The 19,341-nt window shown below is 34.8% G+C and overlaps 2 protein-coding genes across 3 annotated transcripts; both read right to left on the minus strand.

The window, feature by feature from the left end:
* Nucleotides 1-4,296: 4,296 nt before the first annotated feature.
* LOC106424331 (OVARIAN TUMOR DOMAIN-containing deubiquitinating enzyme 6) lies at nt 4,297-7,275 on the minus strand. 2 transcript variants are annotated; one of them, XM_013865080.3, is made up of 9 exons: nt 7,070-7,275; nt 6,079-6,762; nt 5,839-6,000; nt 5,506-5,583; nt 5,344-5,422; nt 5,108-5,253; nt 4,960-5,025; nt 4,715-4,874; nt 4,297-4,630 (listed from the first exon to the last, which is right to left on the minus strand). In XM_013865080.3, the coding sequence occupies exons 2-9, from the start codon at nt 6,616-6,618 to the stop codon at nt 4,416-4,418; spliced, it is 1,446 nt and encodes a 481-aa protein (XP_013720534.1). In that variant the 5' UTR covers nt 6,619-6,762; nt 7,070-7,275; the 3' UTR covers nt 4,297-4,415. The 2 variants fall into 2 exon arrangements, with proteins under 2 accessions (XP_013720534.1, XP_048612436.1); XM_048756479.1 differs by having other exon boundaries at nt 6,079-6,752; nt 7,070-7,256.
* Nucleotides 7,276-8,180: 905 nt separating this feature from the next.
* On the minus strand, nt 8,181-11,057 carry LOC106424293 (casparian strip membrane protein 3). The gene is made up of 3 exons (XM_013865040.3): nt 9,365-11,057; nt 9,094-9,217; nt 8,181-8,689 (listed from the first exon to the last, which is right to left on the minus strand). The coding sequence occupies exons 1-3, from the start codon at nt 9,685-9,687 to the stop codon at nt 8,471-8,473; spliced, it is 666 nt and encodes a 221-aa protein (XP_013720494.1). The 5' UTR covers nt 9,688-11,057; the 3' UTR covers nt 8,181-8,470.
* Between the last annotated feature and the right edge of the window lie 8,284 nt (nt 11,058-19,341).

Below are 19,341 nucleotides of genomic sequence, written 5' to 3' on the forward strand. Positions count from 1 at the left end.
AATCTAACCCTAACAATACATACAATACTACAACATATGTTTGCCAAACTCCTAAACCAAAGTATTTCATGATTCACTACTTCCACTCATTTATCTTCAAAACAAATCATTTTTATCATATCTTAATTTATATCACTTAAAACTGTTAATAATTATTTGATTTTTATTTTTCACGCATCAAAATATTTTTTTACAAGATTTATAAATTATTTTTAAAATAAACCGGTACCAGACGACTTCCAACATCTCAGACGACTCAGACTATTTACTAGGGCTATATTCGTAAAAATAGCTTCTGTTTTTTTGTTTGGTCACAAGGGGCTAAGCTGTAATTTCACTAGGCTTTTAGGTTAGTTTTGCATTTGATTCAAGTTTGGGTATAAGTTTGGGGTTAAAATCAAGTTGTGGGTTAGTTTTGGCAAAAACCCCATAAAATATTTCCTTCAATTAAACTAAAACAATTTTCATAAAAAATAAGTAACGTCTGATATATAATTTTCATATTTACTATAAATACAAAAGTAATAAAATAATTTACATCAAAATTTAAACTCTTAACCAAAAATATTTTTAATTTTCTATAAAAAAAAAGATAACACATAACCATATATATATATATTTATACCAAAATAAATTTGTTAACACATATTAAAGTTATAAATTTTAGACAACTATTTTTGTGGCCAGAATTTAGGTTAAACAAATTATTTTAATTTACTTTACAAAAATAATTTGAACGGTCAATAAAAATAATAATTACATTATTGAATAGGTAACAAGTTACTACTATATGTTAACTGTTTTATTAAATTCTAACAACTGAGTATTACAATAAGTTATAAAAATCCGAAAATGAGTATATTATGTTTTTAAAATCCATCAATTATTATAGTTCAAACAAAGTAGATGTGTTTATTATAAAACAAAAGAAAAACTAAAACTAAAACCCAAATTAGTCTACAGATACTTTTGTATTATCAAATTAATTTTTTTTTAAAATGTTTCCGCTATTTGAAAGTGTAGATAGAATCAAATAATTAATATTTAATATAGAATACAAAAAGAGCCAAAAATACATATATAAAACACATTAGCCATCGATGTCTGTCATTATATGTGTTTTCATTCAATCAAAACCCAAAGACTACCAACTCTAATGTTTCATCGACATTGAAGATATCTCCCTCCACAAAGGACAGATTATCTTTTTGTTTTGTTTTGTTTGGTCTGAGACATGAAAATAAAAGATAACTGAAGAATGATTAAAAGACGGATCATAATTTCATGATTAGGATAAGGATAAGGTAGGCCTTATCGTAATTATAAATGACGTTGGACTACAGATCGAACCAAAAGTAATATTTTAAGGTTAGACGGAATTGCACTAATGCAGATTTCATTAATATGATCTACAAGAAATCTTATTTCGAAACAATCATCCACCTGTATTACAGAATAACTAATGACTAAGACAAGAAAACAACCTTCGTTGATCAGTTAAATGAACATTCACCTTGATCTATAAAATTTAATTAAATAATGTATACACACATTAGTTGTCTTTTAAATTACTTAAACAATATATACATTGATCATTTACTTCACAATCCACAACTTTTTCAAACGATTAATCTGACGGCCGGCTTAATCTATGGTTCAAGATTAAACTGGATAAGAGGCAATACCGCAAAACATTAAACAGTCAAATACATATGACACATCCTTAGATTGTTGTGACAAGAGCCTTTTTTTTCTACTTCGCATATATGACTAAGGGCGACCGAGTCAAAGAAAAATCGAACCTCATGTCATAAGGTTAAGACAAACTATTGTTGTTTATGGATTGTAACTATGTATCACTTTGGTCAATGATTTGGACTTCACTGATTTTGTATTAATAATCATGAGACGGCAATTTCAGAAAGAGAAGTATCGTATATCTAAAGTATTAAGGATCAATTATATCAATGATTGATTTATGAATTTCACTGATTAAGGATACATAATATATTTGCACTAACTCCCTTTGTAATACCCTAGTTCATTGCCGTGTATATAACACATTGGTGCCGACTTGGATGAACCTCAACATCAAGGGTTTAAAGACAATACATGAACCAGTTAGACAGTGGAACATGACACTCTGTGGGTTAAATAGAAAGTTTATTGACTTTACCCATGAAGTATTTGACAAAGAGAAGGCTATGGCCTTGATGCGTGTTAGTCAGTCAAGAATGTTTACATTACGTTCCTGTATTCGAGGACAAGATCCCTCGTATCTTGTAACAGTTTTGTGTATATCAACTCATGTAAATCTGTAAATCAATTGAAGGGAAATATTTCCACTTTCAGTCTGGCATATGTTTAGCCGTTGGATCTCAAAGATGGGTGTGTTAGAACGGTGGCATGTTTTCAACCGTCAGATCTATATTCTTTTTTTTTTCCTGTTTGTTAGGGAGATCTTGCCAAATTGTTTTCAATTTTCACTAAGTTCTTTTCCGTGCTTATCTTACTATGTAAAATGTGGTTTTTCAAAGTTAGATAATTGATACTATATAAAATGTGGTTTTTCAAAGTTGATAATTTACCTGATTGGAAAAAGGAAAACATACTTCTCTCTCTGGAAGTAGCAATGCAAGTTCGGCTCTGTAATAATCTGATTTACTTGTTGTCAACATATGTCTACTGATAACACCAACATCACTAATGAGTAACGATAGGAATGTCAAACAGGTTGATCCGTCCCATCCCGTCCCGTATCGCAGCGGGCTCGTCTTCGAGCGGGTCACGGCGGGTCAGTCCCGCGCAGACTGCGGTCTTCAAAATGGCTGACCAAACCCGTACTGCAAAACATGTAAGCTTTTGCAGATCGGCCCGCGGGACATATAATTACAAACGGACATATGGCTCCTGAACGTTTCAAGACATGATTCATGACGCTTTATCAGTTTCATGACGCATCAGTAAGTGAGTTTAGTCGATGATTGAACTGGATAAAGCAATACACTTGTTAGTTGAAGATTTTAATTGGATCAAAACACTAGTTTATTTATTTTTGTTAGACTCTAAACATTTTAAAAATAAATAATAATTTAGTTGCTGAATCCAAATATTATAACTCATAAGTTCAAACAAATGCTTTAGTTTTCTGAATCCAAAATTAAATAAAACCAATACCAAATCAAATATACTAATCCCAAAAAATAAATAAAAAGAAAACACCAATCACACTTCTTGTTCTTCATCTTTATCACCAAAAAGCGACAAAAAGATGAAGATTTATCTTCTTCACGACCAACTTCATCTTCTGCGAATAAGAATAATAGAAGTCAGTTAAAGATATATGAAACCTAAAACTCCAAAATGTATGATAATGTGAACAAATAAATATAGGCAAAACTATGAAGAACCCTGCGGGAACTATATCTTCTTCTTCGATGGAAAGTGAGTTTTCAAATTTCTTATGATGACTCGAAGAAGCTTCGCCGGTGCAGACCGGAAGCATCATCGACCCTGAAGCCACCGTCACCGGAGCTACATAGCGTCGAATCGCCTTCTCTCTCTCTCTCTCTCTCTCTCTCTGTTTTAGGTGAAAGAAGAAATGGGGACTTAGGGTTGCGGGTCTTCAAAATCCCGCAGGTTGACCTGTAGCCCATCCCGCTTTCGACCCGTCCCGCTTTTGACTCGTCCCGCTTTGAACCCGTCACGCGAGGCCCGCAATTTTACGGGCTTACAAAATGGAGGCCCAATCCCGTTCCGCAGCAAGCTTTTACGGGTCAGGCCCGCGGTCCAGCTCTTTGATTGACATCCCTAAGTAACGATCATACTCCAATCACGTTGGCTCAAGCTGAGAGCGCTGCAGGGCCGTGAGATTTTGGGAGTATTTTAATACTCCCTCCGTTTTTTATATAAGTCGTTTTACAGAAATTTTTTTGTTTCAAATTATATGACGTTTTCGGTTTTCTATGTAAAATTTATTAACACTTAATGTTATATGACCAATGATAATATACCTTCTATTTTATTATTGGTTGATTTGTGGTTAGGTAAATAATTAATAATGTTTTTGTTTAGAAAATATAAAAAATTAATGATTTCTTAATCTATGTGCACAATTCTAAAACGACTTATATTAAAAACGATTTAAATTAAAAAAACGGAGGGAGTAAAGATTTCAATGAGATCTTCGCACCGAATTTTTTTGGAGATTTTAGGACAAGTACATAGCCTAATCTAAGTGATTTCTTTTACTCTTTTATTCGGTTGGAAGACTCTACATACATTAAACATACCATGTCATGACGCAGAAGTTTATTCACTATTTTGACAAAGGGTAACAATCTCCCAAACGTTGATAAGAATACCAATCGGTGTCTCATACTATATAACAAAACAACGCAATGTTACATATTTATCTACTCCGTGGCTTTGCCTTTGCGTCGGTTGTTGGTGCTCCCACAGCTCGTCTCCAGTACATAGCAGACGATAGAGTCAACGTCATCCCCGAAAATGCTATAAGCTTCCATGGCCTGCGTATAGCTAAATCCCATCGACAAAACCATATCTATGCTGCTGCTGCTCATCACCACCGTCTTCTCTTTTACTGCCTCCTTTTGTTTCCAGTCAGTTCCTGCTTTCAAGAATTTCATTTTTGTCTCAAATATGCTTGTTCTTCTCAAGGTGAGAAGGGTTCAAAAGAAAAAATAATACTCACTAGCTCCAGAAGAGGACGTCTCAGCATTAGAGGCGGGACCAATACGTGGCTTGGACCATTCCATAAGATACTCAGCACGAGAAGCTTCCATTACCGACCGTTCAATTTCCTTTTCCGTAAGCTCGAGATCAGAGTAATATCTCCCTTCTGCTAAGAGCGCCTGTTAACATAGTCAAATACGTATAAGTAAGCCCATACACTCAGATAGATTAGTGACTTGTACATATATAATATGGGTTACTTGCATTATCAATCTGATGTTCTTGCTGAGCCTTAATAGCAGCTTTCACCTGCTCTCTGTCCACGTGTCTCTGGATTCAAAACAAGAAAATCTGAATGAGAAAAAACAAAGAGATGCCTATCTTTCTGAACAAGAGAGGAAACTAAGCTTACCCCACTGAGGCTACCAAACCCAAGACCTGCACCAACTGTCAACCGATGTGGATCCACCAAAGAATTGTAATGGTTCCCATGGTGGTAACTCAGCCTTATCGGAGGTGTGTCGGTGTTGTAGCTCCCTTGAAATATGTTGATCGGCTCTGTAGGAAACAAAACAAATTTTCATAAATTTCATGTCACACTATCGAACATGAACAACTTTTTGTTTTCACTGTCAATCTAAGTTGCACCTGTGCTATATGAATAAATGTGGATAGGCCTATTATACATTTCTGCTAAAGCTTGGATCTCCACGTTGTTTCCATAGACCTATATTACCATTGCGTAAAAAGAAGAGGGGTCAAAAGTTGTTTTGACACATAGTTTAACAAAGGTTAGGAGAAAAGCGCCACCTTGTTTCTCCTTTTCCTCTTCAAGTAAGAGGTAAAGCCTTCGGTTATGAACTGAGAAAAGTGATCCCTCTCGTGTTCCTAAACCATCCATCGTGAGTAAGTTCTGCCACTTGTTACCATCATAACTAAAAACCACTACTTGTGTGCTCACTCAGAACAAAAGGTACCATCATAGTTTCAAAAGTAGCATAACACGGTAAGTAGCGAAATTGCATCATATATTGTTGGCTCAATATATCTTTCTAACGTGCTATTCTCAAATGCAAGTCCCTTTCTGCTCATCTAATGAAAGCAAAAGTCAAACACCTAGCTTGACAAATGATAGAAAATTACCATGTAATCCATGCACAGTTGTCTAGTCATGTCGTGTGACTCCGAGTCTCCATATACTTGATCTGCAACAGCCCTGAAGAGACAATTTCCATCTTCCAGCATACGCCTGATTTCGAAGCCTTTCGATTGCCTAATCTCGGTTTCAAACTCATCTTCTCTTTCCTGTACAATAGGAATCAAATATATAAAAAAAAAATCCATAAGAGTGCAAAAAATAAATTCTCTGAAAATAAAACTTACCAAGCCAGAGCTAGAGCCAGTATGAGAGGGCACAAAGCATGGCATATGCTCATCGGAACTGTTATAGCCTTCGTTCTCACTAAGTGACCTTGGAGAAGAAGGGTGTGATCCAGTTTGTGCTGCTCCAATTCGTAAAGCACCAAAACTTCTCAAGACCGATCTCCTATTATCATTTGAAGAAGGCTTTGGTGGAGGAACAGGTAAGGGCAGCGAATCAGGGGAATCACAGTCTACACCTTCACTTTCAACAACAACATTTTCCGAAGCAACCAAACCTTCATCATCTTCTCTATCCACAAGCTCATCACTGGGGGGAAGTGATACATCCTGAGCCTCAGAACACTCTGCTGGTTCAACAACAATAACCTCCTCTTGCTTTCCATCCGTAGAAGTTTCTTCATCAATTGTCACTGGTGGAACCTGAGCATTACTGCTTGCCTGTGGTGGCTCAGTTCCTGAGGAAGAAGACGAGCCAGACGAGGAGGAAGTAGAGCGGCTTGCGTTGGAAGAACTTCCTCGTTGAACCAAAATGCGAGCCATTTTTCGAAATACAAAGAAAGGAAAGATTAGAGGTGATGATGATCCCAAGGTTTGTCCCTGGCTCTTGCTTTAGGGGCAACGATGACAATCCCTTGAGAGTGGGATTCCTTCCAGCCTTCGCAGCAAGACCTTATCTGCATTCCCCTAGCATTCATCAATATTCCCCAACTTTAGACAATCCCAACAACACTTTCACTAGCTCAAAAGCTACATACAATGTCCCTCATAACTGACGCACAAGAAACTAAATCTGAAACATTCCCATCAAAGATAAAACCTTTACAAGCTCAAAGCCTCCTCCTAGTTGTAAAGTAATCAACTTTCTCAATACCAAAACTGACACAACTTTCATATAGAAATCAATCAAAGGGAACGGGGCGAAATCAAAAACGATGATAAAAGGGGGGTAAATCGAAACCCTAGAGTTGACTTGTCAGAGTAGGAAGCTCACCGGAGATTTCAGAAGCTGAGAGTATAGACTCGAGATCCGACGGAAGATACGAGTACCAAAGATTCGAGCGATATCGGAGGAGATTAGGGTTTCGCGAGAAAGAAGAATAGGACAATTTGGTTAAATTTTTGGGGGAAAGAGAGAGTTAGTTTTTTCGAACACCGTAGTGTCCGGGTCTGGGATAGAGACGACCCGAGTGCTGAGCTTGACACGTGTCCACATCTTTTCGAGGTAGCTTTGCCACTTGTCCATTTGCCATTGTGTAACACCCACATTTAGCGGACTGAGGGGAACATTAATCAAAGAACAAACTTGGTTTAACTGTTTAGACGGACCAGTTAGGGTTAGACTTGTCGTCTGGACAGTGTTAGCTAGATTGGAACCATTGTCGGATCCCGGCATAGCGCCGGTTAAACTTGTGTAACACAACACTGATCTATTTCAGCAAAAACGGTTGGACTTGTAATCCGGTTTCTCTATTTCGTGCAAAAAATTTTTTCTTCAAATCTTAATTGCTATAAAACAAGTTAAAAAATAATAATTATCCTAACATTTAGGGAATCTTTTTCTTTAAAAACCTGATTGACTAATAAAACAGAGATTTCCACACACAAACAAAAAAACCATTATAAAAACTAAAAACAATCATCACCTTAACTAGCCCTGGAACTTAATATCCAAGATCCGGATTCGATCCGAGATCCGCTCCGGATCCGCTCCGAAAATAGGATATCCGGATCCGAATCCGGATAGTAAAATCTTGGATCCGTGCAGACCGGATCCGGATCCGGATATCTTAATTTTTTAGGTCCTGATCCGTATTTTTAAAATACATTAAATTTTTAAATTTTATTAATATTTTTATTTGATATATTAATATTTATACATGAATTAATCTTATAATATTATATTTTAGTTTTTACAATATTATAGACATATATAAATATATTTATAAATCTTGTATAAATATTTAATTTATGTATTATATTAAAAAAGTTAGTATTTAAAAAAAAAATTAATTATTTTTACGGATCCGGATACCCGCGGGTAATAGAATATCGAGACGGATATCCGAAATCCAGATATCCGAAAACCACGAATCCAGATCCGAATATTAAATCCACGGATCTGGATCCGGATACCCTAAATTTTCCGGATATCCGGATCCTCCTAACCTTAACCATCATGATGACTATAATATTTTCCAACATGCTCAGGTAAATAAATGCTCTCTTTCAAACGACAATTTATGCTGGGAAAAAACAAAAACAAACTATGTGTAAGATGAAACTGATTTACAACATGATCCACAGTACATTCGAGTTACACAACACAATAAGAAACAAATCATACATCTGACCCTTTTAAAATTTTCACACAAATGAATTTCATTACAAGCTTTTAAGTCGATCTCTTGAGAGCAAATGCAGAGAGGACGACGAGGAACATCAAAAGAGCCGCTGCAATAAAGGAAGCCACCACGGCGCCGCTCGTTCCTTGGCAAAAGTCACCAAACTGCTGGCAAACCGGAAGCCAATTCGAGCTTGAATTCCCGTTGTGCGCCAAATAAACTATCGCTGCAGAAGCCGATGCTGCTATCATTGTGAGGCCCATCATCGCCTAGTCCGCAAAAGTTGTATATTAATAAAGAGATGTGTCGTTTGTATGTAATCGACATACACACAATCATCGTTATTGATCTTAAAACCTTTGTATATACACAACCATTTTATATGCATTAACGAGCTACCTGTATCAACCTAACCTTATCACCCGAGGTTAGGTGATTAAAGCACTTATTGTTTTCGGCGCTGGTTTTACGTTTACATTTTCATAATAAGGAGCTTTTTCTAAATGAAACTACAGTTTTACGAAAAAAATTCATTGTTAATGGGGAACTCTTTCGTAGTGGGCGTTTGCGTTTATATTGTTTTTTTTAAAGATATTATTTCTCTGGATATATAAAACCGCAACAAAAAGAAAATGTGACGTTTTAGATAGTAATCTTGCATATAAAATATTACCGTGTCACATAAGATGAGGAAGAGCCTAGGCGGCACGGCGAGAGGCCGGATGATACAGACAATGGAGAAAGGCAATGAGAGGGTTAGGTAACCGCCCACGATTGAGTTTACTATAACGAAAGATCTGTTAAAAAACACATATATTAAATTCAGAGCTACAAAGTTATAGTAACTTACTAAGCACCAAACTCAGAGCTACAAAATGATTTCGATAAGTTATTTATTAAATTTTTGGTATAATCTAAGTAAAACTGAACATTTTATAACTTACGACAACGTTGGTAAATCGGTGTAGTCAGCACTGAACTGCAAGAACTGAGTGAAGAAAGGAAGAGTCTCTTCGGTGGTTGCCATCTTTGCTGCAGCGGCCATGGCCGTAATGGCTGCAATGAGTCTAAGTACAAAATCAAAGATTGCTACACCTCTTTTCCAGCCGGCCATATTCACCTTTTCTTGCTTATGTTTTTCCATGATTCGACTGTAGTTCATAGGAGGAGCAAACACATGAGCTTTGCCTTTTCCTTTGTCTAGCTTTGGCTTTTGAACAATGGGTTCTTCTTCTTCTCTTCTCCTACCGGCCTTTTCTATATCCATGGGAAATAATTAAGAAGAGGAGAAATTATAGGATTATTCCTTTCCGAATCTTCAAAGGAGGAGCTAGGTATTTTGATGATGAATCATAAGTCTTGCTTGTAATTATATATATATGATTGACTTGGTGAAGTTGCTGAATTGGTTTGGGTATGTGTATTCTTCCTTTTAGGTTTGATGGGACTTTCTTCATAATCTTACATTCAAGATCGTCGCTTGATAAAATATTGAAGATGACTTGCTCCATTTCCATATAAACTCGGACTGTATATTATTGGGATTGTTTTTTTATTATTATTATTATTGGGATTGTTAGTTCCACTTTTTGAACCTAATTATAAAGTGTGTCTGTGTCAACGCTCGTGTACCTTTTAAGTTATAACCAAATATGCATTATACAATACACATAGACGTTCTTTTAAAGAATAATTACTTTTGGACCAGTGAGTCGCTCTGAATGAAGGCGTTACACATTTTTTTATAGGATTAGGTCAGGTAAATTTGCAAAAAAAAAAAAAAAGGTCAGGTCAATTATTTGCTAACTTTGCTTTAGGTTGCACTTAGTAGGTGATGTAGAATATTGTTAATTCACCTTATCAATTTGATCTGGTGAATATTCACCATGGACTATTTGACCTAATGGCTAGCTTTATGTTCACCAGATCAAATAGTCCATGGTCAGTCATCAGTGTAATTATAAACGCTTTATATTATTTTTTCCTGCTGCTCACGTTGTTATTTTATTTATTTTTTCCACCAGAAAGACACCACAAATCAAGGGAACTTTTGTTAAAATATATATATATATATATATATATATATACACTAGGTGATTTTTCCGTGCTCATGCACGGATATAAATATTTATAAAATAAATATATTATAACAATTGAATTGTTATTTTTTAAAATTTTAAATTAATTTATAATTTGTATGCATAATTTATATTAATGATATTATATTAATTTAATTAGACATATGATTGTAGATATGTTATATCTAGTCGGTTTTGTTATTTTTATAGTCGATTTAATTATCATTTGGGTATATTAGATTCCATCTATTTCTCTGAATTCAACTATAATATTTTTTTATTTTAAATATATTAAAATTATGATTAATTTTCTTATTTGCATTTACGTTGGTTGTTGTCTTAGATATGTAAATATATTTCAGGAAGATTATGTATAACTTAAGATATATTGTGCTTAGAATGAAATATAAAATAAACTAAAGTATATGATTCTAAATTATGTAAATTAATATAACGATAATGTTCTACAATATCTCATGCATATATGTAAATTTTACAAAAGAACTAAATTATAACAGTTGGTTAGTATTTTATTATCATTTGTTAATATGTTTTGAGTCATCTTATAATTTATATTTATAAAATAAATTATTATTACAAAATTATATATTCTTATTTTAGTTAAATCTATGATTTTAGATATAAGTTGGATTAGTTGAGTCACTCATGTTGTGAGTATATGCGTTACATATATTTTTTCAAATTCAAACTGAAGTATAATTATTTTTATTATAATTAAGTAAAATCAAATTAGTTTTATTTATCGTTTAAATGTGCATGTATTTTCATAATATTTATCAAATTATATGTTGATTTTTTTAAAACAAAATATCATAAAATAAAGCGATGATCAATATGAAGTTACATATATAAGTAATTGATACATTTTTAGAAGCTCATGAACACATATCAATAATTAAAATATTTTATAAATTCTAAATAATTTTATGCTTTAAATTTATTAAATGGTAAACTAAAATTTATTTTAAATAATCTTAATCTGAGAATTCCGATTTGATTTGGTATTTTAATTATAGTCATATTAAGTTCCACAGAAAAAAAACATAAAATTTTAAAAAAATTTAATATTATGAAAACGAATAATTTTAGTAATGATTAAATATAATATATCTACCTCGTTAAAGTATATAGTGTTATGTTATTTAAAAAAATATAATTATTTAACTAAAATATATTTATTGTTAATTGTTTATATTTTTTTAATATCTCTTAAAAATAAGCAGTTTAAAAAATGGGTGATTGTATTTTAAAATCATATTATATAAGTAAAATATAATTTATAGATTTTTTACTGTAATTGAAAGATATTATAGTCAACTAAATATATGAAAAATAAATAAAACATTTCAATAATACTAATTATAAACTATATTTGATGCCAACGACATATAAAAATTATTTCTATTACTTTAAAAATATATATTTTTGTATTGTTTAAAATTATGTTTTAAAAGAAATAATATTTCATTTTTTAATATCAAGATTATGTGTGTGAATGTTGTTTTATGAAATTACATTATATGCAAATATATATTTTCGTCTAAGAAAATATAGATATAAAGAAATATTTTATTACTTAAAAAGTGTATTTTATGTTATTTAAAAATATTTTTTAAATGGAATATTTCAATTTTCGTTTTAATTTTTTAAAAACTTTATAAAATTTTCCATTTTATTATATATATTATTTGGAAAATTTTAAAAAGGAAACTAAATAAAAATTCAATAATAGTATTTAAATGTAATATATTTAATTCATTAAGGGTATTAGTGTAATCAACCATCGTAGGAGTTAACGTGAGCGCGACAAATAAAAAACAGATATTTCAAATAATATTATAGAGATTAGCAAAAACTCTTTATATCTAACATCAATTCTTTTCTAGCAAGCAAAGTAAGGAAGAGTAAAGTTAAAAAAAAAAAAAAGTAAGCAAGAGTCAAAAGGGAAATCTGAATAAAATAAAAGGTACCACGTACACAACATTCATAGGCGCATTTACTATTTTTCACATTAACAGCGCATTTGATATCAAAGCACGTACACATTATAGATGTCATAACTCTTGACACCTCTTGACATCCAAGAGAGAAGGCTTCTGTACTTGGGATTCTCTGAGTTGCTCAGTGTCCAAAATACTGCTTCTTTTAAATTGAGTTTTCAATATCTTGAATCTTGATGCTTCTAAAATTAAAACTCTGCAAAAGTTTAGAATATGGATGCATAATTATATGATATCAAGACATGCTGGCCGGCAATGGCACCTGAGTTGGACGAAATAAAAGCCAGTTCTACTGTTTTTTTTTAAGTTCTCAATTGCTTACATACCAAGATCTCTAAACGTATGTGCTGACTGCCTTGCACTACAAGAAAACAGCGGCATACCGAGGAAAAAAATCGTCGGTATGTCGTCGGAATAACGTTATTCCGACGACATACCGACGAAACAAGTCCTCGGAAATAACTCTTCGGAAATTCATTTTTCCTCGGAAATCCCTCGGAAATTTCCGACGGAATTCCGAGGAAATGAATTTCCGAGGAAACTCCGAGGACCACCAGTTCGTCGGAAAGGTCCTCGGAATATACCGAGGGAGAACTTCCTCGGGATATTTCGATGGACTTTCCGATGGTCCAATCCTCAGAAGTTCCGACGAAATGTTCCTCGGAATTTTCATCGGGAATTTCCGAGGAACGGAGCCCTCGGAAAATTCCGAGGAAGGAGTCCCTCGGTATTTTCCGACGACTTATTCCGAGGAAATGTTTGTCGGAAATTTCCGAGGGTTCATTTCCTCGGAATTTCAAAAAAAATTAATTTTTTTTTAAAAAATAAAATTTTTGAAATTTAAATTCGAAAATATAAAATTAAAATTAAAACTGAAAACATATTAGATAATATTCAAAGTTGTACAAATAAAAATAAAACATTCCAAGTTTTTGAAAAAAAAAAAAAACTACGGGTCTTGCACGTTCGGGAACACCTCATTCGGGTACATCCTCTTCATCATCTCCATCATTTGCTGGTTCAGCCTCTTCTATGCCTCATAGCCCGCCTGTTGAGCCGTCATCTGGGTCTCCAACAAAGATATGCGATCATCATTGTCCTTCAACTGAGCCGTAAGTACTTCTGGATCAACAAAGAGCGGTGGTGCAGAAAAAGGAGGAACCGACCGGGAGTGACGACCCAAACCGACCAAACATCCCTTATTCTTTGGAACCGACTGAAATAGAAAATAGCCAAATTTAAATAATATAAAAAGATGATAAAATAAAAATCAAGAAATAAATGAATTGAACTTTAAAAAAAGAACTTACCGATTCAACGATTTCGTTGATTCGAACCCGAGACAAGTTGGTCGAAGCCGTCGAATCGTCATCTCGGTTTGAAGCTGAGACACTTCGTCTTGCACCTGAGTTTGGACCAGGGTGACCACTTCCCTCACAAGACCATCATCAATCTAGCCGGTCTTTTTGTTGGTGTACGCCCTCTTCATTAGGGCGAGATCATCAACCGGCTCGCCATCATTTTCTTCCGCCTTGAAAAAAAATATAAATTAAACAAACATTAGAAATAAGAAGAAATGCACAAAAAATTAAATTTCAAAACTTAAATAATTGAAGAAAAAGCGGCTGAACTTACCATGCGATCCCTCAGAGTGGCAATACGATCTCCCAGAGTGGCAATAGATTGAGCACCCAAGTTATGCTTGAAGACGCCCTTCCCTTTACGCTCGCTCCTGCGGTTGGTGGAGTTGGTGGAAGAAGTTTCTTTCGTCTCTTCCTTATCCCAATGCACACACAACTCCTTCCAGACCGTGTTGTTCATCGACTTTGGGACCTTTTAATAAAAAAAAAATAGTTAAATAAATAAAAAAATAGTTTAATAAATTAAAAACAACCTTGTTTATTTTCCACTTCTTCTTCCACTCGTGCATCTGCTTCCCATAGTTGTCCATAACTTTATGGACGAAGTGGTGATAGATAAAGAGCGTATCATCGGAATTCCAGTTGAATTCTTGAAGAAAAAAAACACAAATAGTAGAAAATTTATATTAAAGATTAAAAATATAAGTAAAAAATTAGAATACTTACCGCAAACTGACGAAACCACAGATGCTGCTTGTCGGTAGGGAAGTCAGTGAAAGTCGGACGTCCCTTATCGAGGGCCGAGTACATCATACGGTTGATCCATGCGCTGATCTCGTTCCCGGATCGGTTGAACCTAATAAAAAGAACAAATTATTAATAATGAATCAAATTTTAATAAAACAATTACGTTTAATTACCATGTTTGACCCCTTCCATGTGGATACGGAGTGAGATAGGGAAGATGGTCACGACCGGGCTGTCGAACCAACTTCGCAACACTCATCACTCCCGGAGGATCCGGAGGAGCAGGAGCGGGTGCAGCAGCGGGAGTGGGAGGAGCAGGAGCGGGAAATGGAGAGGGAGATGTATGGTAGGAGCTGTGGGGCGAAGAGAAATCCTGAATCTGGCTGGAATCCCGAGACTGACTCCCCGTACCAACACGACCACGACGCTGTCGAGGCCGGATCTGATCATCATTAGATCAGTAAATTAAAAAAAAAACATATTTAAAAATTAATTCTAATAATTTTAATAAATAAAAAAAAACATATTTAAAAAATATTTTTAATCACAAAAATATAAATAGTTTAATAATTACAAAAAATAATTTTAATAAATAAAAAATAGTTTAATAATTACAAAAAATAGTTTTAATAAATAAAAAATAGTTTAATAATTACAAAAAATAGTTTTAATAATATTAAAAATGTTTAATAAATATAGAAATTTATATCATATATATATGTGTATATATATATTTTTTTTAAAATCCCAAATAATAGTTTTTAATCACAAAAAAAGTTTTATAGATATTAAAATGTTTAATAAATATATAAATGATTTATAATGCAAAAAATAGATTTTGTATACAAAAAACGTTTTCATATTATATATACATAATTATCAATTAGATTTTTATAACCACAAAATTAATAAAAACTAAAAAAAAAAATTCCAAATCAAGTGAATACCATAATCAAACTCGATTTTACACAATCCTACCATTCACCCTAACAAAAATCTATAAATATCATTCCAAAATCATCAAATCTACTTAAAAACCTAACAAATCTAACCTAAGAGAGTGGGATATGGTTCATACATGATGCAGTGACTGAAATTGAGGAGGATTAGGGCGGATTCGCCGGAAATCGTCGAGATAAAAGGGAGGAAACGGCGGAGAGGAAGAGAGACTTCGGCGGAGAGGAAGAGAGAAATGGGGAAGAAGATCTGGTTTGGCCTAATAAAATGAGGCGTCCGACGGAAAATGTCCGTCGGAATTTCCTCGGAATGATTAAATATTTCCGTCGGAATTTCTTCCGAAATCAATAATTCAATTTTCGCGAAATATTTGGCGGCTTGGTTTACCCGGTTAAATGATAATATTCCGAGGAAATAGGGTTTGGGGTTTCAAAACATCGATTTTTTTTTGTCGTATTTCATTTCTTATACAATTGTAATGCATACCATTGAGGATTCTTTGTATAGATGATCATAAACCATGAAAAAACAAAATTTCAAAAATAATTGTAAGTATTCCCTTTACCGTTTATTAAAGTGTATAAGTGTTTCTCTTATGTTGTGTGGTTTTCGTTCATGCAATCGTAAAAGTGTTTGTTATTGGGTAAAACACCAAAGTTTGACTTCATAATCTGGTTAAGACACTTAATGAAGGTTATATACGTGTTATTCAATCCGCAAAACGTTGTTTTCGGTTAAAAACCCCTAGTTATTCCGAGGGAATTCCGAGGAAACCCTTATCTTCCTCGGAATTCTGTCGGAATATTCCGAGGAAATTCCGAGGAAAATGACTCTATAATCAAATCGATGCTAGTCTGTTTCCGAGTCATCATCACCAGATGAATCTGAATCTGGATCTTGGTGAAACTCTCCAATCACTGGTTCATCCTCTACGTGAACGACGGCTTCCTCTCCGAAATCGGTTAAATCGACTACAAGGCCAACTCCATCTAAATCTTCTGCTGCACTTAAGTTGCCGGATGTGCTTGGTTGTAGTGGGTCTTCCAGCTCAGAACTTCCCTGAACTCGGCCTCTCGGGTTGAGTCTTGTAACAGTAACCCATGGATCATCTCGACCGACGTCTGGCGTCCTTTTTGCACCAAAATCTCTTAGTTGTGTCTTCAAATCTTTCCCACAAATTTCCGGAGGTGGACTGTCAAACACCCTCTTGTTCTTCGTTAACAAATTCCTACTCCTACGATATGGATGATCAGGTGGTAGGAATCTCCTGTGACAGTCAAACCAACACGTTTTTCTTCCGTGTTTTAGTTGGAAAGCATCAGTGTTATCTTGACAATATGGACATGATAGCCTTCCATGCGTTGTCCATCCAGATAACATACCATATGCTGGAAAATCACTTATTGTCCACATTAGTACTGCCCGCATTTGAAAATTTTCTTTACACGAAACATCGTATGTTTCAACACCTTGAGCCCATAGTTGTTGCAACTCATATATTAGTGGCTGAAGAAACACATCAAGTGATCTCTTAGGATGCTCTGGTCCGGGAACGAGAATCGAGAGAAAAAAAAAACTCTCGTCGCAAGCACAAGTTTGGGGGTAGGTTGTATGGTGTAAGAATGACTGGCCATAGAGAATACTGCCTTCCACTCTTGCCAAACGGGCTGAAACTATCAGTACATAATCCAAGGTAGACATTTCTTCTCTCATACGCAAAGTCGGGATACTTTGATTGGAAATGCTTCCACGCTTTTGCATCTGAAGAATGTCTGATCTCACCATCTGTTGAGTGCTCCGCATGTCATCTCATTGGTTGCGCTGTGCGTTCAGACAGATACAACCTCTGCAACCTTTCCGTCAAAGGCAAATACCACATCCTTTTATATGGCACTGGAACTCTTCCACTCGTATCTTTATAACGAGGCTTCCCACAAAATTTGCATGTAACCCGCTATTCATCCGCCCTCCAATAAATCATGCAGTTGTCGCTGCATACATCTATTATCTGATACGATAAACCAAGACCAGCAACGAGTTTCTGAACCTCGTAGTATGAACCAGGAGCTACATTATCCTCGGGTAGAATACCTTTTACAAAATCAGCAATCGCATCCACACAGTCTTCAGCCAAATTATAATATGTTTTAATGCCCATCAATCTTGTAGCAGATGATAAAGCTGAATGACCATCTCTGCAACCTTCGTACAATGGTTGCTTTCCAGCATCCAACATATCATAAAATCACATAGCTTCTGCATTGGGTAAATCTTCCCCTCTAAAATGATCATTTACCATCTGCTCAGTACCTACACCATAATCTACATCCGTTCTAATTGGTTCTTCTAATCTAACCGCTGGCTGAGGTTCGCTAGTACTACCATGTTCATAATCAGTTTCCCCATGATGATACCAAATTTTGTAACTTCGTGTAAACCCACTCAAATATAGAGGAGTCCAAACATCCCACTCTTTAATAACTTTTCTATTTTTACAATTAGAGCAAGAACATCTTAACATACCCGTTTTTGCTTCCGGTTGTCAGTGAACTAACCCCATGAATTCGGTTATACCTCGTTGGTATTCTTCCGTAAGCAATCTCGTGTTCGGATCCAAATGAGGTCGATCGATCCAAGAACGAAAATAATTTGAAGAAGACATGTTTTTTATGAATCAAATTCGTGTGTAAAGAGAGTAAGAGGGAGGATGAAGATATGGAGGGAATGAAGAGGAAGAGGGGTGCTTGTATTTATAGTTGAAATCCTGCCGACAGACCGAGGAAATTCCGATGGAATTCCGACGCCAACGGCTAGTTCGTCGGAATTTCCTCGGAATTTATAATCTCTTGGTTATGAGCCATCCACAATCTGGTTCATAACACTCCCCCTTGGATGCCATAACCATTTAGAGCTTGTAATGTGCTTTAATGTTGCCTCATTAAAACATTACCAGAAAAACTCAATTGGGACAAAACCATGGTGAAGGAAAAAGAGTACAACACACATTACTCCCCCTGATTTGGACATTACTGAAGGTCCCTTGGACCTCTCCAATTTTCTGCAATCCGTGGGTGAAGAAGATCTTGGACAGAATATGCTTCGTCCTTGAACATGATAGTTGGTTCTTTTTTACCATCGGCCATGCCACAATCTGATCGAACATATTGAGTCATCGACATCAAATACACACACACGAAATCTTGGATGATGTTGCTGTGATATGCGTGTACCACCATGTGTAAAACATAACCTGTCTGAAAACAAATCAACAAAACCAAATAACCACTCTTTGGGCTGGTTAGTATAAAATATACCAAAATCATAGGCTTCTTCATCGTCCATCTCATGACTAAATAGACTTCTTTATCGTCCAGCTTTGGACTGAACTTTGGACTGAATGGATCAGTGTCCAAAACAAGTGATCTCACGCCCATGTACTAGATAATGGGTGAGACTGGTCCATATTAAATCTCTTGAGTACCCTTTTCTGTATATACCATTTGATGCACAAGGATTTCATTGTTAATGTACTCAAGCTGTAATCCCAAACAAAACTTTGTTTTTTTTTTAAGATCTTTCATCTCAAACTATTTCTTGAGATATTCAATTGTTTGGGAAATTGTATCCAGAGGTTCATAGGATATTCAGATCATATACTTTGATGATTATCAATATTGTTCTCGAGAACTTGTTGTACTTTCAGCTCAATACCCTCTAGTACTTTCATTATCCAGTGGACCATATAAATATGCAGTCA

This window comes from Brassica napus, chromosome C4, assembly GCF_020379485.1.
Source record: "Brassica napus cultivar Da-Ae chromosome C4, Da-Ae, whole genome shotgun sequence".
Classification (NCBI taxonomy): Eukaryota; Viridiplantae; Streptophyta; class Magnoliopsida; order Brassicales; family Brassicaceae; genus Brassica; species Brassica napus.

Coding starts and splice junctions, on each gene's coding strand:
- LOC106424293 (XM_013865040.3), bottom strand. CDS start 9,687: ATGGATATAGAAAAGGCCGGTAGGAGAAGAGAAGAAGAAGAACCCATT. Junction 9,218..9,364: donor ACCGATTTACCAACGTTGTC/GTAAGTTATAAA, acceptor GTTTTTTAACAG/ATCTTTCGTTATAGTAAACT. Junction 8,690..9,093: donor TCCTCATCTTATGTGACACG/GTAATATTTTAT, acceptor TTTGCGGACTAG/GCGATGATGGGCCTCACAAT.
- LOC106424331 (XM_013865080.3), bottom strand. CDS start 6,618: ATGGCTCGCATTTTGGTTCAACGAGGAAGTTCTTCCAACGCAAGCCGC. Junction 5,584..5,838: donor AACTGTGCATGGATTACATG/GTAATTTTCTAT, acceptor TGGATGGTTTAG/GAACACGAGAGGGATCACTT. Junction 5,026..5,107: donor GGTTTGGTAGCCTCAGTGGG/GTAAGCTTAGTT, acceptor TTTTGAATCCAG/AGACACGTGGACAGAGAGCA.